Genomic DNA, 20748 nt, shown 5'->3' on the forward strand with positions numbered 1-20748 from the left:
TTCAGGAGAATGTTAACTATTATTACCCCCGTGAATATTAACACGGATAGCCATTCCCTCCTGCTAGTTTGCTCTGTGATCTATTTGTAAATTCACTATGCCCAGGCACCCGCTTTGCTGAGGAAAAGGCTGTGTTTGTCTACTCCCCAAGACAAATGTTAGCGATCTCCTTCTCATTTGCTGGTTTTCTCCAGAAGACTTAGCTTATGACTTGAAGTTCTTTAAATGCACAGTTAGCTCCCAGAAGACTACTCTTCTTAGGTGCATTGCTCTTTTTGCCAATATTATGTTGGCACTGGGGACAGAAGGATGAGTCAGGCTGCAGGAAATGAGTAGCAAGTCTCCCCAGAAGCTAGGAAGCCAAGGATCTTCCATCACTGGAGAGATGAGAAATGGTGTGACCAAAGCCTCTAAAAGCAGGTGGGGGAGATGAGTAGGTGGGGGAACCGAGGCTGTGGGGGTGATGTGTGTTGTTGTCTGAGATGACCTTTAAGCCTTCCCAGGAAATAGCTGGGGGCAGCGGGGCTGGGAAGGGAAGGCAGGAAGGGACACTAGAGTGGTACAGCCGGTGATGTGCTCTTTCCATCTAGAACTTGGTAGAGTATTTCTTTTCTCAGAGTCTGGAAGGCTCAAGGCAGAAGGCATGGGGGCAGGGGGTGGGGTTGGAGGAGAGAAGCCTCCTGAGACTGGCTAAAACGTCAGCCCACAGTGAGGATGGAACTCCTTGGCAGAGACCTGGGCCTGGCTTCCTACAATGGAAGCAAACCAGAGGATGCAGGATGAGCGCTAGGGCAGGCTCTGCCCCGTGAAATAAAGACAGAGCTTCCTTCCTACCTAAGGACTGGCTCTGGCCCTCCACTCAGCGAGAGGGCTAACTGCTCAGCAGAGCCAAGGCCAGGAGCCAAGGGCTGCAGAGACAGGAGGAAAGGTGGCTAGGTAGGCCAAGACATGGCCCTTGAGGCAGGGGTTCCCTCAGTTTTTCTCCAGAAGCCAGGTCATAGGCCACAACTAGCCTCGTGCTGGAAACCCCACACACCTCTCTGTCCAGGAAGCAGGAGAAATCTGCAAAGGAGCAGGACTGGGGCAGCACCAGCCCCTATCCCAGGTGGCAAGGTGTCGGGACCTCTCCCCATCGGCTCTCCATCAGAATCTGGGGTCAGACCCCCATTTCCCAGGCCTCACTTCCATGCTTGCCCTGTGGCAAGGGAATTCCCTCCCCTGCCAACCACCTCACCACCCTCCCTCCACCAAGCTCTAGGGTAGATGTCCTTGGCTTTCTGTTTCTAGGGAGCCCAAGAGATAGGAGATGCTTCTCTATGTTTTAGAGATGGGGAAAAGTAGTGTGCAGTAAGTAAAGAGCACCTGGGCATCCCTGCAGAGAGAGCACAGCTGGTCATCTGCCAAGCTCGGGACCTGAGTCCAGTGGGTGGTGGCAGTAGAAATGTGGCTGAGGAGAGGATGGAAGGAGTAGACCCAGCACTGGGGAGGTCCCAGTGGCTGGGAGCGGCCACCTGTAGAGGGTCTGCTTGCTTTCAGGAGGCAAGAAGAGGGGTTCCCAGCTTGCTGCAGATGCCCCTGTAGGGTAGCTGTAACTCCCACAGGGCACCGGCCCCCGCTCTGAAATACAGTCACTTCCCGGCCTCTTACTCACCAAGAATCATAGGTTCCAAAAGCCAGTACACAGTATCTTCTAATGTTTCCTAATGTTCTAGACATTTGGAAAACAGACTCCTTTTTAGAAGTTGCCATGATTTTTTTCTTGGCTTTTATTAGCATGTGTTAAAATCATATTATCCAAACACTACCAGAAGAACATGTATTGTTCTGCATAAAGTGCTTAAGGAAAAAAAAAATGCAACTTATTAAACTGGACATTCTTTTCTAGTTCATAAATTTTGGGTTACAATCAGGGCACAAAAGGAGAAACAGAGTGCAGTATTAGAGAGAGCGAGAAGCTTAGTGAAGGACTCGGGTGGAGACACAGACCACGCCCCATTCCTCCCACTTTCTTGCCGACTGAACACTGCACCTGCATAAAGCAGCAAACAGCTTTAATAAATACATTTTTCCTTCATTTAAATCAGAAAAGTTAATTATAGTAAAGCACTTTTTCTCTGACCATCTGTTTATAGCCACAGGCAAGATTTATCCACAGAGTTTAAGTGTGAAAGTGTTAGTTCATTGGGCTTTCAGCTTTCTAATGCTATCTGGGCTCAAGATTGTCTCAGCAATTCGTTATTGGTTTCTTTATATTTACCAACTCTATAGTGTTTCGTGTTACAAATGCCAACCAAGGACATTTTCTCAGTACTAGAAATGTCAACAAGTGGACCTATATAAGGCTTTATTCCCAATAAACTCGATTTTCTTTAAACTGGCGTTCTCACATTAACACTCTGTTGGCCGCACAAAACCCAAGTCCCTGCTGTGACAGATTTTTAAATCGGTGGTGTTCTGAAAAAAATAACAACTTGGCAATCTCTGTGTTTGAATCTTGGGTGGTCATGTTGAGAACAGGAAAAATTGCATTAAATACACTTAAAAACATTCATTTGCAATCAAACATATTTAAATCCTCCAAGGAAGGTGCAGGTTGGTGATGGGGTGGCTGCGGTGTGAGCAGCCCCATCAGGAGTGGCTGGGAGGCTTGGGGTTCTGTCAGTGGCACACACTCATGACAAGCGGCTGGGTCACAGACCTCGCTTCCGGGCCGCAATGCCTCTGAACTTCTTTTAGCAAAGGGAAAAGGAAGGCTGGTTGTTCCTCCAAACAGTCAAGAGCAACCTCTGTTGAGTTCACCTTGAAGCTGACCCAGAAGCTGGAGCCAGGTGCCAAACTAAAGGCTGCAGCAGGGCGAAGTAGCACTCGCTGTCAGAGAATCCATCTTCCATCCGCTGGGGAGAGTCCCTTTCCCTCGCTCAAACTTCAGTGCTTTGGGCTTCATGCAGGACAAAATCTCAGCCACATCTCTTATTCAAATTTTGATCTCATTTTACAAAAGCACACTGAATAGCAGTCCTGAGTGACTAGTAGAATTAGCTGAGTATAGCTAAGAGAAAAACAGCTTTCTAAGCTATCCTGTTCTTTGCTTCTTTCTACAGGTGAGTCTGTAGAGCATTCTTTAGTTTCACAGTGATATATGCTGTTTCAGGAAGCACAAGGTGATCAGACTTTGTTTCCAGGAAGTGATGACCTACTTTAGTTTGAGCATAAGGTTCCACGACTGGCTCTATATCCTGCCAGATACCGCTACACCGATGACAGGATTTAGGGCAGTCGGGAGGCTCTTGGTGCCCAGTTCCTGCCAAGTGTAGCATGCCAGAGTCAGGGCTGGGCTTTCACTATCAGTAGCTATATTTCCCCCTGATGGTTCAAAAATCCTATTGTGAATTTGTTGCCTCACTCCACTCCACCCTGTCCATCTGACTTGGAAGCCTGAGAGCTTATTGAATTAGGCTGAAAAGAGGCTCTGTACCTGCTGATATTGACGGCAGTAAGATGCTAGCTTACTATTTTGCACAGCACCATATATCATGCCTGTTATTCAGGCCAACTACAGCCAACCTTTTTTCTTTTTTTGTTTTTTTTTTGTTTTTGTTTTTTTTTTTTTGTTTTGTTTTTTATAAAGAAAATCTATGTAAGTTGAGGTTCAGAAATGCATATATTTTTTACTTACAAATATTCATCTGACCAAAATTCAACATAACCTTTATGGAACACTTAACAATTGTTTTGTTTTTAAAATAACATTTCATTCAAACTGTATATAATTCAGTAAAGTTTTTTATACAGCAAGCAATGCTTAAACCCTGGAAAATCTGTAGAAAAGAGATTTTCACACAAAATAAGAAAAGAAAAATTTGAGGTATCCCTCACACACACACATCCATTCATTCTGACCCACGTGCACACACACGCGCACACACCTATGTGTGCAGAGACACATTCATCCTCACTCACAAAGTGGCTGCAGCATAGGCAAAAAATTGTAGGTCCAAAGGAAAATGATTGATTGTTCTAACAAAGAGTCCAGGTAGCTCAGAAAACAAAACAAAACAAAACACAATAGTCCTCTGAGGAAATTACTACCTCGAAAAAATGTTCTCAAGATGAATTTGAGATCTAAGCCTACCAAATTGCTTTTGCAAAACAGCTCCCTGCAGTCCAAGGTGACTTGTGCAAATAGAAGGAATCAAATGAGGCTAGTTCCTGTACTTCCTTTAACAAGGATGTGGGATGCTCGCAGGTGCCCAGGGTGCTCCCGTCACGCCAGGTACTGCTGCAGTGCCGTCTTTGCCCTGAAATCACAAAGTTCCTGTTAGCCATCATCTGAGAAGTGGAATGAAGGCAAAAGCCCTGTGGCTCAAAGATGGTAACGTGGAGTCTAAAAAGGTAGATCCCCAAAGGGAAGCGGGGTGAGCCCACCTGGGCGACTACCACACGGGGCAGAGATGTGCGGTCAGTGGGTAACTTCAATCCCAGGCTGGCTGCATTCCTCTTCCTGAGGTTCTCTTAGAAAGGGCTGCTCTTGTCATTACACCTGTTGCAGCTCAGGGGCATTTTATACTTTTCCTTGGTCACTGGCATTTAGGTGTGAGTGACGTATCTGGAATTCTTTACTTTCTCCTATTGCCATGCAGGTTTTATCTAGTGCTCCAGGACACTGTGGGGGTACGCTTAGGGTTCTGGGAAGCTAGGAGGAAAATTGACCCAGGGAAAGATATTCAGGGGCTGATTAGAAGGTGCCTGGGGGGCCTAGAGCTCATGACCCAATGCTGACTCATGGTTTCAAATGCCTTCAAATTGAGGAAGGAGGTTACAGTTTCATCTCATTCTTTTTTTCATGCCTGCTGGTATAGACCAGTGTGGGATGGCTGGAAAGAAGGCAGCGAGTTGGAGAGGAAGAGACATGATGTGGGCGGTGGCCTCACCCATCCTGATCCTTGTTAAAGTGTCTTCCTTTGAGCTAGGACTGAGGTAGGCCTCCTTTACTACTGCAATCATGAACTTGGTAGTTTCTCAAGAGGCTACAATTGTGGGAATTACAAAGTCAGGTTTTAGCAATGGTCTCCCCCTTCTAAGTTATGGAAAGAAATGGCTAAAATGTTTAGTTACAATTAGCTGATGAAATTAAGCCAAGGTAGACTGGGCATGCAGTAAGCTCGACACAAATGGAGTGTCTGGTTAAGTAATGGGACTTGCAGTTTTTAAAGTGGAAACTAAGGGGTGTTCTTACAATTATCTAAGACTCTATAAATATAGTAACTGCAAATAGTCCAATCCATCAAAATGGGAAGCCCTGTATACATGGTCTCCGAGTTATGAAATAGTTGGGTTCTACAAAGTCATTTTCCTACAGAAACAAGTTGATGAATGATGCCACAAGCCGCCCTTTAATGACCATCCACCTCACCTCACAATCCCAAGGCCCTTTGAGCCTGAGGTGGAAAGGCCTGGCCGACAATAGCTCCTCATCTCTAAGTGTTTGAAAGTCAAAGGATCACAAAGCCTTAAAGATAGAAGGACACTGAGAGATGTCTGTGCCATGGTGGGAATGTTCACATGAGGGTTTTGACTAAAATTAGAACTGCCAATTCAGACTCCTTCTGAATCTTTCTCGGGGGCTGTCTATGTTTGTTATATTAGACCTTAGTGCGTACCTTATCATCTTTCTGCTATCTCTTAATATCTAAGAAGTCTTTCACAGATGTTTTAGAGGCAAGATCATGGTTCCTTAGATGGACTAGGTAAGGTAGCCCAGACCTTGATTTTTTTTTTCTTAGACCTTGATTCTTTCAATGGGGTTTAAAAACTGCTGAAAACTTACGTGCCATACATATATGGGAAACAGCATCAGACTGGTCTAAGCAATGTAGGCCAGGGCCAAAACCTATTGTACATCCTGCTGGTGAGGCCTCTTTTAGTGTTTCAGGTCATCCCAGAAACGATTTTAAGCAGAATTATTTTTGTTTCTAAACAAACCTGAGAACAGAAAGCCAGGGAACGATCTGGCCCTCAGCCAGGACAGACGGGCTGATAGCCTATCATCTGAGTCAGCAGCCATACTACTGCTGTGGAGGTGGGGGCAAGGGTGCTGGTCCTTAAAGTACCGCTCAAATCAAGGCTTCAACGGGTGCCTAACTTTGACTCGCCTTTGATGTGATACTCACCGAGCAGCAGCCTTGAGCTGCAGTTATTTGGGGATTTGTCTACTTTGACTCACAGGATGGCAAACTTCAGGGAGGCAGGAGCCCCATCTGCTCTGTGTGCTCTAGAGTCTGGCACAGCCATTCACTTGAGGAGCAATTAGCAAGTGCCTTTTCCCTCGAGTGGAACAGACGAGCAAGCTGACAGCCACGACAGTGTGGTATATCCTATGGGTGTTATGGGAAGTCCTGGCAGACGGGGTCCCCTGACAAAGCATAGGGTGCAGAATGGATCAGGCAAGACCTTTTGGAGGAGGGGACAACCTGATACGAGTTTTCAAGGATAAATGGCCACTGTTGGGGCATTCTCTTCCCTTGCTTTCAGGATACCTTCTGTGCCTGGGTCTCTGTCTGCCTCACTGGTTGTTCCTTCATTTCCTTTGCTGGATCTTTTTCTTTTCCCCTAACTGTTCGAGGGCCCCACAGCATGGTTCTTATAGCCCTCCTACTGTCTTCCTCTCTCTTAGTCTCCTTAGGTGACTTCATCCAGCTTCAGTGCTTTATATACCATCCTAGTTTTTATCCTCAGCCCCATTACCTACCTATGTATTATTAGATAATCCACCACTATCTAGTTGCATCCAAAGTCTGGCATGTCCAAACAAGAATCCTCAATTCTCCCTACCCCAACCCACATTTCTCTTGTATTCCTCATTATCTTGGTAAATGGCAACACCCTATTTTGTTGTTCAGGCTAAAACCCTAGGCATTTTCCTTTCCTCTCTTTAACATCTTACATTAAATCCATGAGCAAATCCTGTTGTCTCTATCTTTAGATTAAATCCTGAATCTGACCACTTCTCAATACTTCTACCACTACCACCTCTCATCTCTTACCTACATGACAATAGCCTTGAACTGTTCTCCCTTCCCTGCTTGCCCAGGTGATTCTCTACGCAGCCACCAGAGTGATCTTGCACAAATTCAAGTCAGGTAAGGTCTCTTCTGCTCAAAACTCTCCAATGACTTTCTATCAAACTCTGATTAAAATCCAAAGTCCCTACTATGGCCTATAAGGCTTTTTGCTTGCTCCCTGCTGCCTCCCAGAGTCCACTTATTATCAGTCCAGCCCTCATTTATTTATCTGCAGTCCCACTGGTCTCCCTGTTGTTTCTTGAACATGTCAACCTCATTCCTGCCTCACAGCCTTGCACTCCCTGTCCCCTCCGTTAGAATACTATGCTTCTGAACATCTGCCTGGCAGACTATTTCATCCAGATCTTTGATCAAATGTCACATCCTCAGAGAGGACTTTACTGGCCCATCTATAGGAAAAGAAACTTTTTTATACTTCATTCCTTCACCTTGCTGTTTTTCTCATAGTACCTCTCACTACCTGCTATCATATTACATATTCATTTGTTTGTGGTGTCTTCTGTACTAGAATGTTAAGTTCCACAAAGGCAAGGACTTCATCAATTTTATTCACCATTATTATCTCCAAGGCCTAAAACAGTACCCAGTAGAGGTTACTATTGAAAAAAATTATCTGCCAAAGGAATGGGGAATTAGGCGGAGAGTGGACTGGGTAGCAAATTGGATGGAACAGAATGTGTAAATGCATGAAGATGTGATACTGTGACAGGGAAGGTGTGGCTGGAGTACAGGGCAGGGGGAGCACAGAGAATGAGAAAGGCAGAGTTAGGCCATGGAGCACTTGTGAGCCACGTCCAAGAGTGTGGAGAATGAACATGAGCAGCAGAGTGTATACAGCTAAGGAGAACATTTGCGGCTATTTTGACATTACACAGATCTCTGATTATGATTCTTGCTTCTCTGAGTATATTGCGAGGACAGCAAACCCTCAGTGGACACTGCTGTATTCCCAGCAGCCAGGCCAGGCTGACACAAGGCAGGTGCTCAATGAGGTTTTGAGGTAATGGATGTTTTTATTATTGGCCTTCCTTTCTATTTTTTTTTTTTTAATTTTTTTTTCAACGTTTATTTATTTTTGGGACAGAGAGAGACAGAGCATGAACGGGGGAGGGGCAGAGAGAGAGGGAGACACAGAATCGGAAACAGGCTCCAGGCTCTGAGCCATCAGCCCAGAGCCCGACGCGGGGCTCGAACTCACGGACCGCGAGATCGTGACCTGGCTGAAGTCGGACGCTTAACCGACTGTGCCACCCAGGCGCCCCGGCCTTCCTTTCTATTTTAATGTCAAGAGAATGACATTAAAGAGATTTCTGGATCCTCTCCAGATATCCACTAAGATGGCCCAGGCTCATGTTAACTCCCAATAAGATGAGAATCTTTAAAAAATTTGCTGATTATTAGTTTATCTTACTCAAAATTCCTACAGTGGCTCACAGTTAATGAAGGGAATTCAAGAATCTAAAAGATTTTAAGTTTGGCCATGTGAATTACTAAGCAAGCCAGACCCTTTCATAAAAGAATCCAGCATACCCCAAAGCAAGGCCCTTTTATTTTGATACTCACTTGTCACAAAGGTTTGAATCTGGTGACTGACTCAGTTTGTGTAGAATATCTACGATGCCCATGTCTCGTAATTTATCCTGGCGTTCTTGTGAACCTAAGAGATTAAAGCTAACAGGTTACTGGGAACACGACCCAGGCATCTGCTTTCCTTGATGTACAATCAACAATCTAGAGCCTTACCAGGGTCCTTTACTCCCCATCCTTCCATACCCCTGGTCCCCGGTGAAGTTATATCCCCTCATGCTTGGATGCTCAAAAACTGGTCTCCCTGCTCCTTGACCCTCCTTCCTGTGTCCATCCTGGATTCTGCTGATCGAGTAATGTCTCCAAGGACTATAGCATCAAGGTCAGATTCTTCAGCCTGGCACAAGGCCCTCTGCCATCGGGCCCCATCTTCGACTCTTTCTGGACATGTAAAGCCAGGCTCTTCCTAGTTCAAACAGGTCTTGTTTTCCCCCTTCTAATCTCTTTCACCCTGCTCTGACCTCCCAACACTTCCTGCAGTCTCCTGGTTAGCATGTGGCAGTTCCAACTTCGTACTGCACTGTCCTCCCTTTCAACTAGACTAGGACCTCCTTGAGGGCAGTTTTGTTTCCCTGGTGCTTGGTGTCTAGGCCTACATGTTGAATTCAATTTCTCTTCCTTCCACTTTGTTCTAGACACGGCTGCTGAGTAGAATACTCCTCCTGGAGTCTTTCCTCCCCATCAAGAGCCTGCAGTGACTCACTCATTCACTGACCTCCTCTATACCCAGTGAAGCAGAATCTCTTGGTGTATAGCCCAGAAATCTGCGTTTTAAAAAGTTCCCCAGGTGATTCTTATGCAGCCAACAGCATTGAGACTCACTGTTCTTCCACATCTGTCTGCCACCTTGGCTGGACATTGGAATCACCTGGAGAATTAAAATACTTATGCCTATCATCTGCCCCCCCCCCCCCATTAAATTGGTCTGGTGCAAAAATCCTCAGGTGACTCTAATATGCAGTCAAGGTGGAGAACCTCCAATCCACAGAGGCCACTTTCCAGACTGGCTGCTTCAGCACTCGTGTATTTCTCCTTTCTCACCAATGCACCCACTTCTCCATTAAGCTTATCTGCCTGGGGTCCTTACATGTGCCTCCTCTGCACACAATCAAAGACCCATCTGCCCACCTCTCATCTTCTTCAAGTACCTCCCACCAACCTCCTCCTCAGCCTTCTCAAGGGCATGGACCCCACTCATTTCTCTAGGGCTCCTCCACCCCCATCCTCTGTAATCCGCTACAGCGTTGACTCCAAGGTAGGGGCTCAGTGTTAGCTGTCCAGCTGACTCAGGCTAGTCCCATCGATTCTCATGCCAAGGTGACTCTGCTGGGTACTTGGAACCCACTGAAGGAGGCCTGCACCTAGGATCTCAGGGGCACCTGCTGCTTTCCCTCCCGTAATTTTCTTCAGAACAAATCTCACCAATCTCTTACCTTCCTCTTCATTCCATATGAGGTTTGATATACAAAACATAGCGGCAAGCTGCAGTTTGACATGTGAATGACCCTATTTGATGCAGAAAAAGAAAAAAACAATATGGAGGTAATCTTACTCGATGTACTTTTTTGTAACATACCACAGGCAATTCCAATAGGCTAAAAGTGTGAATTTGGGCTCTCAAACTCCAGTGGGTGAATGGGTTGGGCTTAAGACAACAGAGAATGGTAGGAAATCTGGTAAACTGGGGAGTGAAGAAGACTTGCCAAGAGACATTCACATTCAGATTTTAGAAACCCTCTGGTAAGCCAAACAAAACACCTCCAGGGCTCTATGGGTAGTTTACAATTTATCACTCTGTTTTTATCTACACTAGGAAACTTTCAGGTCTCCAGTGGTCAATAAATTGGATGAATGTGCCTTTTGTATTTGGCTACTGACAATCTAATTCAAATTACTTTTTTTTGTTTTAAAGTTTATTTTTGAGAGAGAAAGAGAGCATGAGCAGGGGAGGAGCAGAGAGAGAGGGAGGGAGAGAGAATCCCAAGTAGGCTCCACACTACCAGTGTGGAGCTGGATGTGGGGCATGAACTCACCAACTGTGAGATCATGGCCTGAGCCAAAATAAAGAGTTGGACACTCAACCACCTAAGCCACCCAGGTGCCCCAAATACTCTTATTCCTAAGAGTACTACTCTTACTCTTAAAAGTAAATTACTCTTATTTGTGGGGTGATGTCCCACAATACTTGATTGAGTCTTTACTTGCTTCATCTAATGTTTCTACTATTAAGGAGCTTCCTCATCTTTTGAAACACAATTCTTATTTTTCTTTATGTACTCAAAGTATAACCACTTTTGTTAAAGTTGGATCATTTACCCATATAGACTGCTTTCTCCTACATGACAGAGGACCCAATAGTAAAACAATCATTACAGATGATTTTCCTATTGATCAATTAAGAAAAAAGTCCCCAGTACATTTAAATAAAATGCGTATCTGGAAAATACCAGTGGCATAATATACTCAACAGTTTTTGAAGGCAGAGAGATTTATCTCATCATGTAGGACTGTATCTCAACAACGCAGAGACAGGAAGTGGACGTGGCTTTCTTCACTACAATTCTATGGCTGGTGATTCTTTTCCCTTTTTACCTGTCCAGGCTTTTAAATTGTACTCTCTCTCTCTCTCTTTTTTTCATGTTTGTTTTTGAGAAAAAGAGACAGATCATGAATGGGGGAGGGGCAGAGAGAGAGAGGAAGACACAGAACCTGAAGCAGGCTCCAGTCTCTGAGCTGTCAGAACACAGCCCAGCACAGAGCTCAAACTCACAAATTGTAAGATCATGATTTGAACTGAAGTCTGACACGTAACTGACTAAGCCACCCAGGCACCCCATTCCTGCCAAGACTTTGAAAGAGATACCCAGCTCAGGTTCCACAAAGACAAAACATAATAAAACTTATCATCTGCTTCCACCTGAATGGGTATTTGTTGAATAAATGAAATGATATACTGTACAAAAATACATGTTTACGATGTATAAGTTCATTCATTCAATACATATTTCTTGAGGAAACAAATTGTGACGGAGGAAACTACAGGGTGAAGGGGTGGGAATCTAATTTAGGTGGAGAGCACAGAAGAGATCTCTTTGAAGGAGGCAAGATTTTTGTTTTAAATGTTTATTTTGAGAGGAGAAAGCACAGGTGCGTGTTGAGTGGAGGAGGAGCAGAGAAAGGGGCAGAGAGAATCCCAAGTAGGCTCTGAGCTGGGCTCAGTCCCATGAATTGTGAGATCATGACCCGAGCGGAAATCAAGAGTCTAATGCTCAGCTGACTGAGCCACCCAGGCACCCTACAGGAGGCAACGTTTAAGCAGAGACTTAAGGGATAGAAAGGTACAAGTTGTGCCAAGAGCAAGGGCCTAGGGGCACCAAGAGGAAGGAAAAGTTCCTGAAAAGGTCTGAGGTAAGAAGGAGCTACGGAGCTTGTACATACTGAGAAGGCAAAGTGGAGCAACTTTCAGAGAAGTGGGCGTGGCTAAATTGTGGGCCCTTGTAGGCCAGAGAAAGGACTTCAGATTTCACTCTGAGTTGGGAGGAAGCTCCCGAAGGATTTAAGCAGTGGATGGTGAAGATCTGACCTGGGCTGAAGGGACTGGAGTGACCGTGCAGAGGTGTCCAGGAGGCTATTATAGTCAATCAGGCATGAGATGCTATGGCTTGGTCCAGAGTGAGGGCAGTGGTGACAGAAAGAAGCAAAAAGAATCCAATTCTGCTTTGGGGGAATGACTGACAGGACCTGCTGAAAAACTGGATTAATGAGGTGAAAGAGCTGGAGAAATCAAGACTGGCTCCCAGGTTTGAGCAGGGCAGAGCTACTATACTGAGATGGGAAAGACCAGGAGAGAGGAAACTTAGGTTTAGGGGAGATATTTAAGAATTCATTTCTAGGGCATCTGGGTGGCTCAGTTGGTTGGGCATCAGACTTCAGCTCAGGTCATGATCTCATGGTTTGTGGGTTCGAGCCCCATGTCGGGCTCTGTGCTGACAGCTCAGAGCGTGGAGCCTGCTTCAGATTCTGCGTCTCCCTCTCTCTGCCCCCCCTCGCTCACACTCTCTCTCTAAAATAAGAGTATTAAAAAAAAACACCCAATTTTTATTTTTTTTAATGTTTATTTTTTGAGAGAGAGAGAGAGAGAGAGAGAGAGGGAGGGAGGGAGGGAGGGGCAGAGAGAGAGGGACACAGAATCCAAAGCAGGCTCCAGGCTCTGAGCTGTCAGTACAGAGCCAGACACAGGGCTCGAACCCACAAACTGTGAGATGATGACCTGAGTCAATGTTGAATGCTTAGCCGACCAAGTCACCCAGGTGCCCCAAGAATTCATCTTTAAACATCACCTTCAGGAAGCATCAGACAGGCCCATGGAGATGTAGAGTAGGCAGGATATATGAGTCCAGAGTTCAGAAAACAAGTCTGGAGGTATATCCTCCATGAGACCCTCCTCTACGCCCTGCCCACATTAAGAAAAGAACAAGCGTTTGCAGAGCTGCAGGCACCATCAGGAAAGCTTGTTGTCATAGCTTTTGAAAGCCAGTAACCATTACTTTGTTTGTATTTTATATTGTTGGATACTATGGAAAATGTAAATACTATAAATGCCTATTCCGTTTATCAAGACTACTAGACCAGAGCCCAGAAACCAAAAAAAGCATAGAGAGGATGGTAAAAGCCATGGGAGTGGATGAGATCCCCCTAAACCAGGGGTTTTCAACCACAGCTATACATAAGAACCACCTGGGGAACTTTCAAAAACCCTGATGCCCAAGCCACAACCCAGACCTATTAAATCAGAAGCTTGAAAGGAAAGGGACAAGGCTACAATCTTTGAAAGCTCCCTAGGAAATGCCACTGTGTAATAGTGTAATAAAGACCACAGGTCTCAGGAGAGCATGTAGGAGAGAAAAGAAGAGTCCAGGGCTAAGCAAGGAGGGATACTGTCATGGAAAACATAAGAAAAGAATGTTTCCAAGAGGAAATGGTCAGCTGTGTTGAAGGCTGCTGTACGTGAGGTGAGATTAGGAGAGAAAACTCTGGATTTGGCATCATGGAGGTCATTGGTAACCTTAAGCAGAGCAGTTTTAGTTGAGTGATGAAGTAAAGGCCATATGAAGTAGTTAGAGTGAATTTTAGAGGTGAAGAAGGAGTTAGCGTGTATAGAAGATACTTTTACAAAGATGGCTATGAACAGGTATACCTCAGTGGATATGGGAAATCAAGAAAAACTTTGAAAAGATTAGAGATACTATGTGGATCTGGTATTGGAAAGATAAGGGAATTCCTGGTTGAAGCATTACTGCTTCATTCAACAAATATTTACTGAGCACATACTAAAGGCCAGGCATCGTCCAAGGTGACAGATACGAAAATGTACACAAAACTGACCTAGTTCTTGCCTTCATGGAGCTTAGGAGGGACACAAACACTTTATGTATCACTGTAATTCAGCTAAGTGCTCTGAAGGTAACAAAGTATAACCCACATGGATAAGAGCCCACAAGATGTGTCAGTTGAGCTCAGATCTGAGAGGTTAAAAGGCACACCAAAGAGTGTGAAGAAAAATGTTCCAGGCAGAGCAGAGCCAGCATGTGCAAACGTCCCAAGGTAGGAAGGAACATGCATGGCCTTTTTAAGGAACAGAAGGCGGTCAGTGTAATGAACAAAGCAAAGAGGGAAATGAGAGGAGTTGGGGATACGGATGAGTCGGATCATGCAGGACTTCACAGGCCATCACAAGGTGGGTATGGATGTTATTCAAGGTGTTAACAGGGAGCCACTAAGGGATTCTGGCCTCTATTCTCATAACAGAACAGAAGGTGAAGTCATCACTATGAGTGATGAGGGAGAGAAAAGGTGAGGTTTAAAGAACAAGAAGGTAAGAACCCATTTTGCATGAGAGGTGTCAGCTTGCTGGAGAATCACAGAGGGGTAGTAGACACTGCTGAGTACCCATGGTGGGGGTGGGGGTGGGGGTGGGTTGGTTGTAAACTGTGAAATTAACATGAAACCAATCAGCCTGGTTCTATGCCTTTCTCTGCAGCTGTGGACTCTGACAGGCAGGCAAAGAGAAGACAGGTTCACCCACAGTTAGGGTTTTGTTAGGAGACACTGACAGAATGAAAAGACTGTCAGATTTTGGCAACGGGCAGTTTCTGCTGATGACAAGATTCACGGGATGGCTATGGCAATAGGTGACCGACGTGTTTGGAAGTAGGTAGCAGATTGTGTTTGCAAGCAAACAGGTCAAAGAACAAGTGCCACGGGTGCTGGAGGCTTAAGAGCTCACACACATCAGACAGAAGCCTTGAGAGGTAAGACAGGGGTTTCGGGGCACTGAAGGAAATCCAAGAGCCCAAGTCTTCACTGAATAAGGAGGCAATCAGGAGACAACGAGGGTGGGGAGTGGGGTGATGGATGGGTGGTAATACTGCCAAACAGCACAAGCTTCAAGGCCTTCCAGTCTCTTTTTCTTCAGGATGAAAGAGAGCTCCTTAAATCTGTTACAGAGTAGTCTCTTCTTTTTTTTATAATCTCTGCACCATTTGTTTTGCACTAACAATGCTATAGTCCCTGCCTTCTGATGAAGCTACCGTGGAGCAGTGAAAGGGACAAAGGCCTACCATGTAATACTTGATTTTCTGCAGGATGTCATCATTGGTCATAATGAGTTCTTTTGCTGTTGTCCCATCTGCTATGTTGGCTAGGATGCACAGTGTCTGGAAAAGAACAAAGGGCTGGTGATCAGGAAAGCTCTGCAGTCCCAGAGGCAAGTTCTCAAGAGCCCAGGCAATTTCCCACCTGAAGTACACAGACGCTCACAGGTCCCACTCTGATCTCTTCTCTCCTGACACCATCGCCAATGAAGTAACCACACCTAAGGAAAGTCTACCTTAGGCAAAAGAGAACCCAAATATCTCATTAGTTTCTTTTGGGGCATAAGCCATCACTGGGCAAAGGCAGCCATGTCTTATAGTTCATGCTCTCATATAAAACTGTTATCATTTTCTTGAAAATTTCATTCCTAAAACAAACTCTTATTGCTAACCCAATGAGGTTTCTTCAAAAAAGTGGTCTCTTTGGTGGGAGCGTCAAAGGTGTTGCAACCTCCCTCCTGCCGGCCCGCTCCCAAGTGCTACCTGCTCCCAAGCTCCAAGCTACCTCACCTTCTGGGTGAGGGCCTGGATCCTGTCCACTAGACACATGCATTTAGGATCTCTTGACTTTTAAAAACCTGGCTAGAGGAACAGAAAGGTAAGGAAAATGTGCGAAGGAGCTTAGTCCAGGTTGGCCTAACGAGACTGGAGGGAGCCTGTGCCAGCTGGCAGGTCAGGGTAACCTGAGGATAATCACCACAATGGCAGTGGAGGAAGGGACTTTCTGTCAGCCGCTGGGAGTCTCACAGCCAGACCAGCAGGAGGCAAGGGTCAGGCAAAGGTGAGAGAACTGTGGAAAGGATACTGAGCCAGTCAGTGTCAGTATCTGCAATTCAACAAACATTTACTGAGCACCTACAATGGGCGTGCACTCTGCAGGGCATCAGGTAAGACAGGAGTAACACACTACCTGACTTTGAAGCCATCACACAATTACATTTCACTGTGATGTGACAGAGGAAAAATGGAACCGAGAAAGCATGACGTGCGCTTGCTTGATACTTCAATGGTCAGAGAAGGCTTCATGGAGGAAGTGACAGTAAGTCCTGGAGCACAGCGAAGAACCACTCAAACAAAGTGATGAGAAGTGCGAATAGGGTCTAAATTCAAATACTTTTCTCCAACTCTAACCTTTCTTCTGGCAGACTTAAGCTAATTAAGCTTGAAGATTACAGTTAATTGAGGAGACTGTTTTCTTACTATGGCCTAAAGCCTCAGCTATAAAGAGTGTATGATCTTATTCTTCTTAGATTAGGGAGTGAGTCCTGAGGTTTGAAAAAAAAAAAAAGGAAAAAAAAGTTTGCCTCTGGGATACAAGACACATAGAAAATGCAATTTATAATTCAAGGCTTGAGCAGGCACCGAGGTCTATTCCAGGGCACGAAAGCCATGATTGAGAGTATGCTGATATGCTCCAGAAGTATGTGAGATGCTCTGAGGAGGATGTCAGATTTTAAAGTGAGCTGGAACATGTGAGCCTGTCAACAATCTTGGCAGGCACAGTACCCTTGAATTTCTTGGGACTGAGGGGACAGGAAGGGGATAAATAGGTTTGGACTCTTAACCATGGATCACAATTTAAAAGGCTTCATGACCTAGGTATTCCCAGGAAGAGGAGGGAATGACAAACACCTTTAGCCTTATCTAGGCAACAACTACCTACCCCTCTCTTACCCACTAAGACAAATATAAGGGGGATTTCACGAAATATTTCTCAGAATAGACTAGTTCAGCAAGATAGGCAAGTGATTCCCCTTCTTGGAGTGCACGAATACACCCATGCATGCTCAGGCTTGGACAGCATGGCAGAGTGAGCTACAGGTCTGTTTTGAAGCCCACACAACCCTCACTGTAACAGTCTTAAAAGGATCAATTAGTTCTTGGGCCCAACAATTTAACCTGGAAGCTAGGGAGCAGAGAGGAAAGCTACACAGATGTCCGTGTGCACACGGCACACACACATACTCGTGTGAACAACGGGAGATTAATGATATGGAGCAGGGACTGGCAAATTATAGCCTGCCGGCCAAATCCAACCCACTCCCTGTTTGGCCAATAGAATGTTCTTGGAAAATAACCATGTCTACTTGCTTACATATTGTCTATAGCTGCTTTCAGGCTAGAACAGCACAGCTGACTGGATGACCTGCAAAATTTAAGATATCTACCCTGACCTTTGTAGAAAAAGTTTGCCAAAAAAAAAAAAAAAAAAAAAGTTTGCCAACCCCTGAAATAGAGAAAATAGAGGGGGAAAAAAAATCAATGAAATCAAAAGCTTCTTCTCTGAAAAGATCAATTAAGTTGATAAACCTCTAGCCAGACTGAACAGGAACAAAGGAATCACCAACTAAAAGAACAAAAGGGGAGACAAAATGCAAAGAATACTACAGACTTTAAAAAGATAAGAGAATATTATGAAATACTTTATGTTAATAAATTTGAAAAAGATGAAACGGACAAATTCTTGAAGGACGCAAAATACCAAAGCTCACTCAAGAAGAAATAGGTAACATGAATATTCCTCCTTCTGTAAAAGAAATAGAATTTAGCTAAACACGTTTCCACAAAAGAAATACAATGTTCCAGATGGCTTCACTGGTATATTCCACCAAAATTTAAGAAAGAAAGAATACCAATTCGTCACAAATTCCTTACAAAAACTGAGGAGGGAATGCCTTCACCTCATTCCCTGAGGCAAGCATTCCCCAATAATCAAATATCAATATCATCATCAGATAAAGACATCACAAGCTATACAGCATTATCTCTCGTGAATATAGATGTGAAGCATTTCTTACCAAATTTCAGTAAATTGAATCCAACAAAATATGTCAAGAATAAGACATAATGACATTTTAATATGGTGTACCTCTCCATTTATTTAGGTATTTAATTTTTTTCATTATCAGTGTTTTGAAGTTTTCAGCATAGAGATCCTGCACATATTTGGTGAGATTTATACATAAGTATATCATGGTTTCTGAGCTACTATAAATGGTACTGTTTTTAGAATTTCAAATTCTACTTGTTCACACCACTATATTAAAAATACAATAGCTTTTTGTAATCATCAAGGCAGTATGGTACTGGTACAAGAACAGACACTCAGATCAATGTAATAGAATAGAGAACCCAGAAATGGACCCACAAACGTATGGGCAACTAATCTTTGACAAAGCAGGAAACAATATCCAATGGAATAAAGACAGTCTCTTCAGCAAGTGGTGCTGGGAAAACTGGACAGCGACATGCAGGAGAATGAACCTGGACCACTTCCTTACACCATACACAAGAATAAACTCAAAGTGGGATGAAAGACCTCAATGTAAGACAGGAAGCCATCAAAATCCTCCAGGAGAAAGCAGGCAAAAACCTCTTTCATCTTGCCCGCAGCAATTTCTTACTCAACACGTTTCCGGAGGCAAGGGAAACAAAAGCAAAAATGAACTACTGGGACCTCATCAAAATAAAAAGCTTCTGCACAGCGAAGCAAACAATCAGCAAAACTAAAAGGCAACCAACAGAATGGGAGAAGATATTCGCAAATGACATATCAGATAAAGGGTTAGTATCCAAAATCTACAAAGAACTTATCAAACTCAACACCCAAAAAACAAATAATCCAGTGAAGATATGGGCAAAAGACATGAATAGACACTTCTCCAAAGAAGACATCCAGATGGCCAACAGACACATGAAAAAATGCTCCACATCACTCATCATCAGGGAAATACAAATCAAAACCACAATGAGATACCACCTCACACCTGTCAGAATGGCTAACATTAACAACTCAGGCAACAAAAGATGTTGGCAAGGATGCAGAGAAAGAGGATCTCTTTTGCACTGTTGGTGGGAATGCAAGCTGGTGCAGCCACTCTGGAAAACAGTATGGAGGTTCCTCAAAAAACTAAAAATAGAACTACACATGCACCCCCATGCTTAAAGCAGCACTATCAACAATAGTCAAATTATGGAAAGAGCCCAAATGTCCATCGATGGATGAATGGATAAAGAAGATGTGGTATGTGTATACACACACACACACACACACACACACACACACACACACACACACACACACTGGAGTATTACTCGGCAATCAAAAAGAATGAAATTTTGCCATTTGCAACTACGTGGATAGAACTGGAGGGTATTATGCTAAGCAAAATTAGTCAGAGAAAGACAAATATCATATGACTTTACTCATATGAGGACTTTAAGAGACAAAACAGATGAATATAAGGGAAGGTAAACAAAAATAATATAAAAACAGGGAGGGGGACAAAACAAAAGAGACTCATAAATATGGAGAACTGAGGGTTGTTGGAGGGGTTGTGGGAGGGGGGATGGGCTAAATGGGTAAGGGGCATTAAGGAATCTACTCCCAAAATCATTGTTTCACTATATGCTAACTAATTTGGATGTAAATTTTAAAAAGTAAAAAAATAAAATTAAAAAAAATACAATAGCTTTCTCTATCTCACAGCCTTGGCTAATTCATTGATTAGTTCTAACTTTTTTTGATGAGTCCATGGCATTTTCTATCAAGGCATTCATGTTGTCTGGGAATAGTTTTATTTCTTCCTTTCCAATCTACATGCCTTTTATTTCTTTTTCTTGCCTTATTGCACTTGGTAGCAACTCCAGAGGCTGCTGAATAAGACTGGGAAGAATGGACATACTTGTCTTGCTCCCAATAGAAGGACAGTGATAGATATGTTCACTACTTGTCTTGCTCCCAATAGAAGGACAGTGATAGATATGCTCACTATCTTGATTGTGGTGACCACTTCATGGTATATACCTATGTCAACATATCACAGTATACACTTCAAATATATGTAGCTTATTGGATGTCAATATACCTCAAGAAAGAAAAAGACATTATCAGATAATGTCGGAGAAGAATTAAACTTCCAGCTAACAACCAGTTTAAGCCTCCCATCATCACCTACCCACTCCCAGACCATCACCAAGATCTATATGAAGAGTATAATTTGAGTCCTGACAGAACACATTACTGTTATTGGTCTTTTTTTTTTTTTTTTTTTGGCCCTCATCCAAATCTTGCCTCAACTTTTTGCCTTGCTACACTTTTCAAGTTAAAGGAATTCTATCTAGGTGAGGCGTTTTTATAGACAAAATGGACACCTATGCTCTTCAGGTAGAATATTTTGAACAATGCATCTTCTTCACTGTTGTGTTCAATAGATCACATTCAACCTAATTTCAGTGATGCCTATGAGATTAGTTTTTCTGTGTTAAATTTTTATCAATAAACAAAGTTGTTTATTATTGAATTTTAAGAGAAATCAGCTACCATGTCCATCTTAAAATCACTTTGCCAAATATTTTTGCCTTTTTTGCTCACAAATTCAATCACAGCCCCCACATTCTACCACTCTTACTTCCTGGACTGTTCT

The 20748-nt window shown here is 43.8% G+C and overlaps 1 protein-coding gene across 3 annotated transcripts in view; it reads right to left on the bottom strand.

Annotated features, from left to right (window-relative positions):
- Positions 1 to 2482: 2482 nt before the first annotated feature.
- ARMC8 (armadillo repeat containing 8) overlaps positions 2483 to 20748 on the bottom strand; it is a 107408-nt gene continuing 89142 nt past the window's right edge. For 2 of the 3 annotated variants that reach the window (XM_019810661.3, XM_019810660.3), the window contains 5 exons: positions 15468 to 15554; positions 15290 to 15385; positions 10103 to 10175; positions 8646 to 8739; positions 2483 to 4298 (listed from right to left, as the gene is read on the bottom strand). In XM_019810661.3, coding sequence (XP_019666220.1) covers positions 4265 to 4298; positions 8646 to 8739; positions 10103 to 10175; positions 15290 to 15385; positions 15468 to 15554 — 384 coding nt within the window. In that variant the 3' untranslated portion in view covers positions 2483 to 4264. The remainder of the gene's footprint in view (positions 4299 to 8645; positions 8740 to 10102; positions 10176 to 15289; positions 15386 to 15467; positions 15555 to 20748) is intronic. The other variant, XM_003992063.6, reaches the window with a different exon arrangement.

The sequence above is a fragment of the Felis catus genome, chromosome C2, assembly GCF_018350175.1.
Source record: "Felis catus isolate Fca126 chromosome C2, F.catus_Fca126_mat1.0, whole genome shotgun sequence".
Lineage (NCBI taxonomy): Eukaryota > Metazoa > Chordata > Mammalia > Carnivora > Felidae > Felis > Felis catus.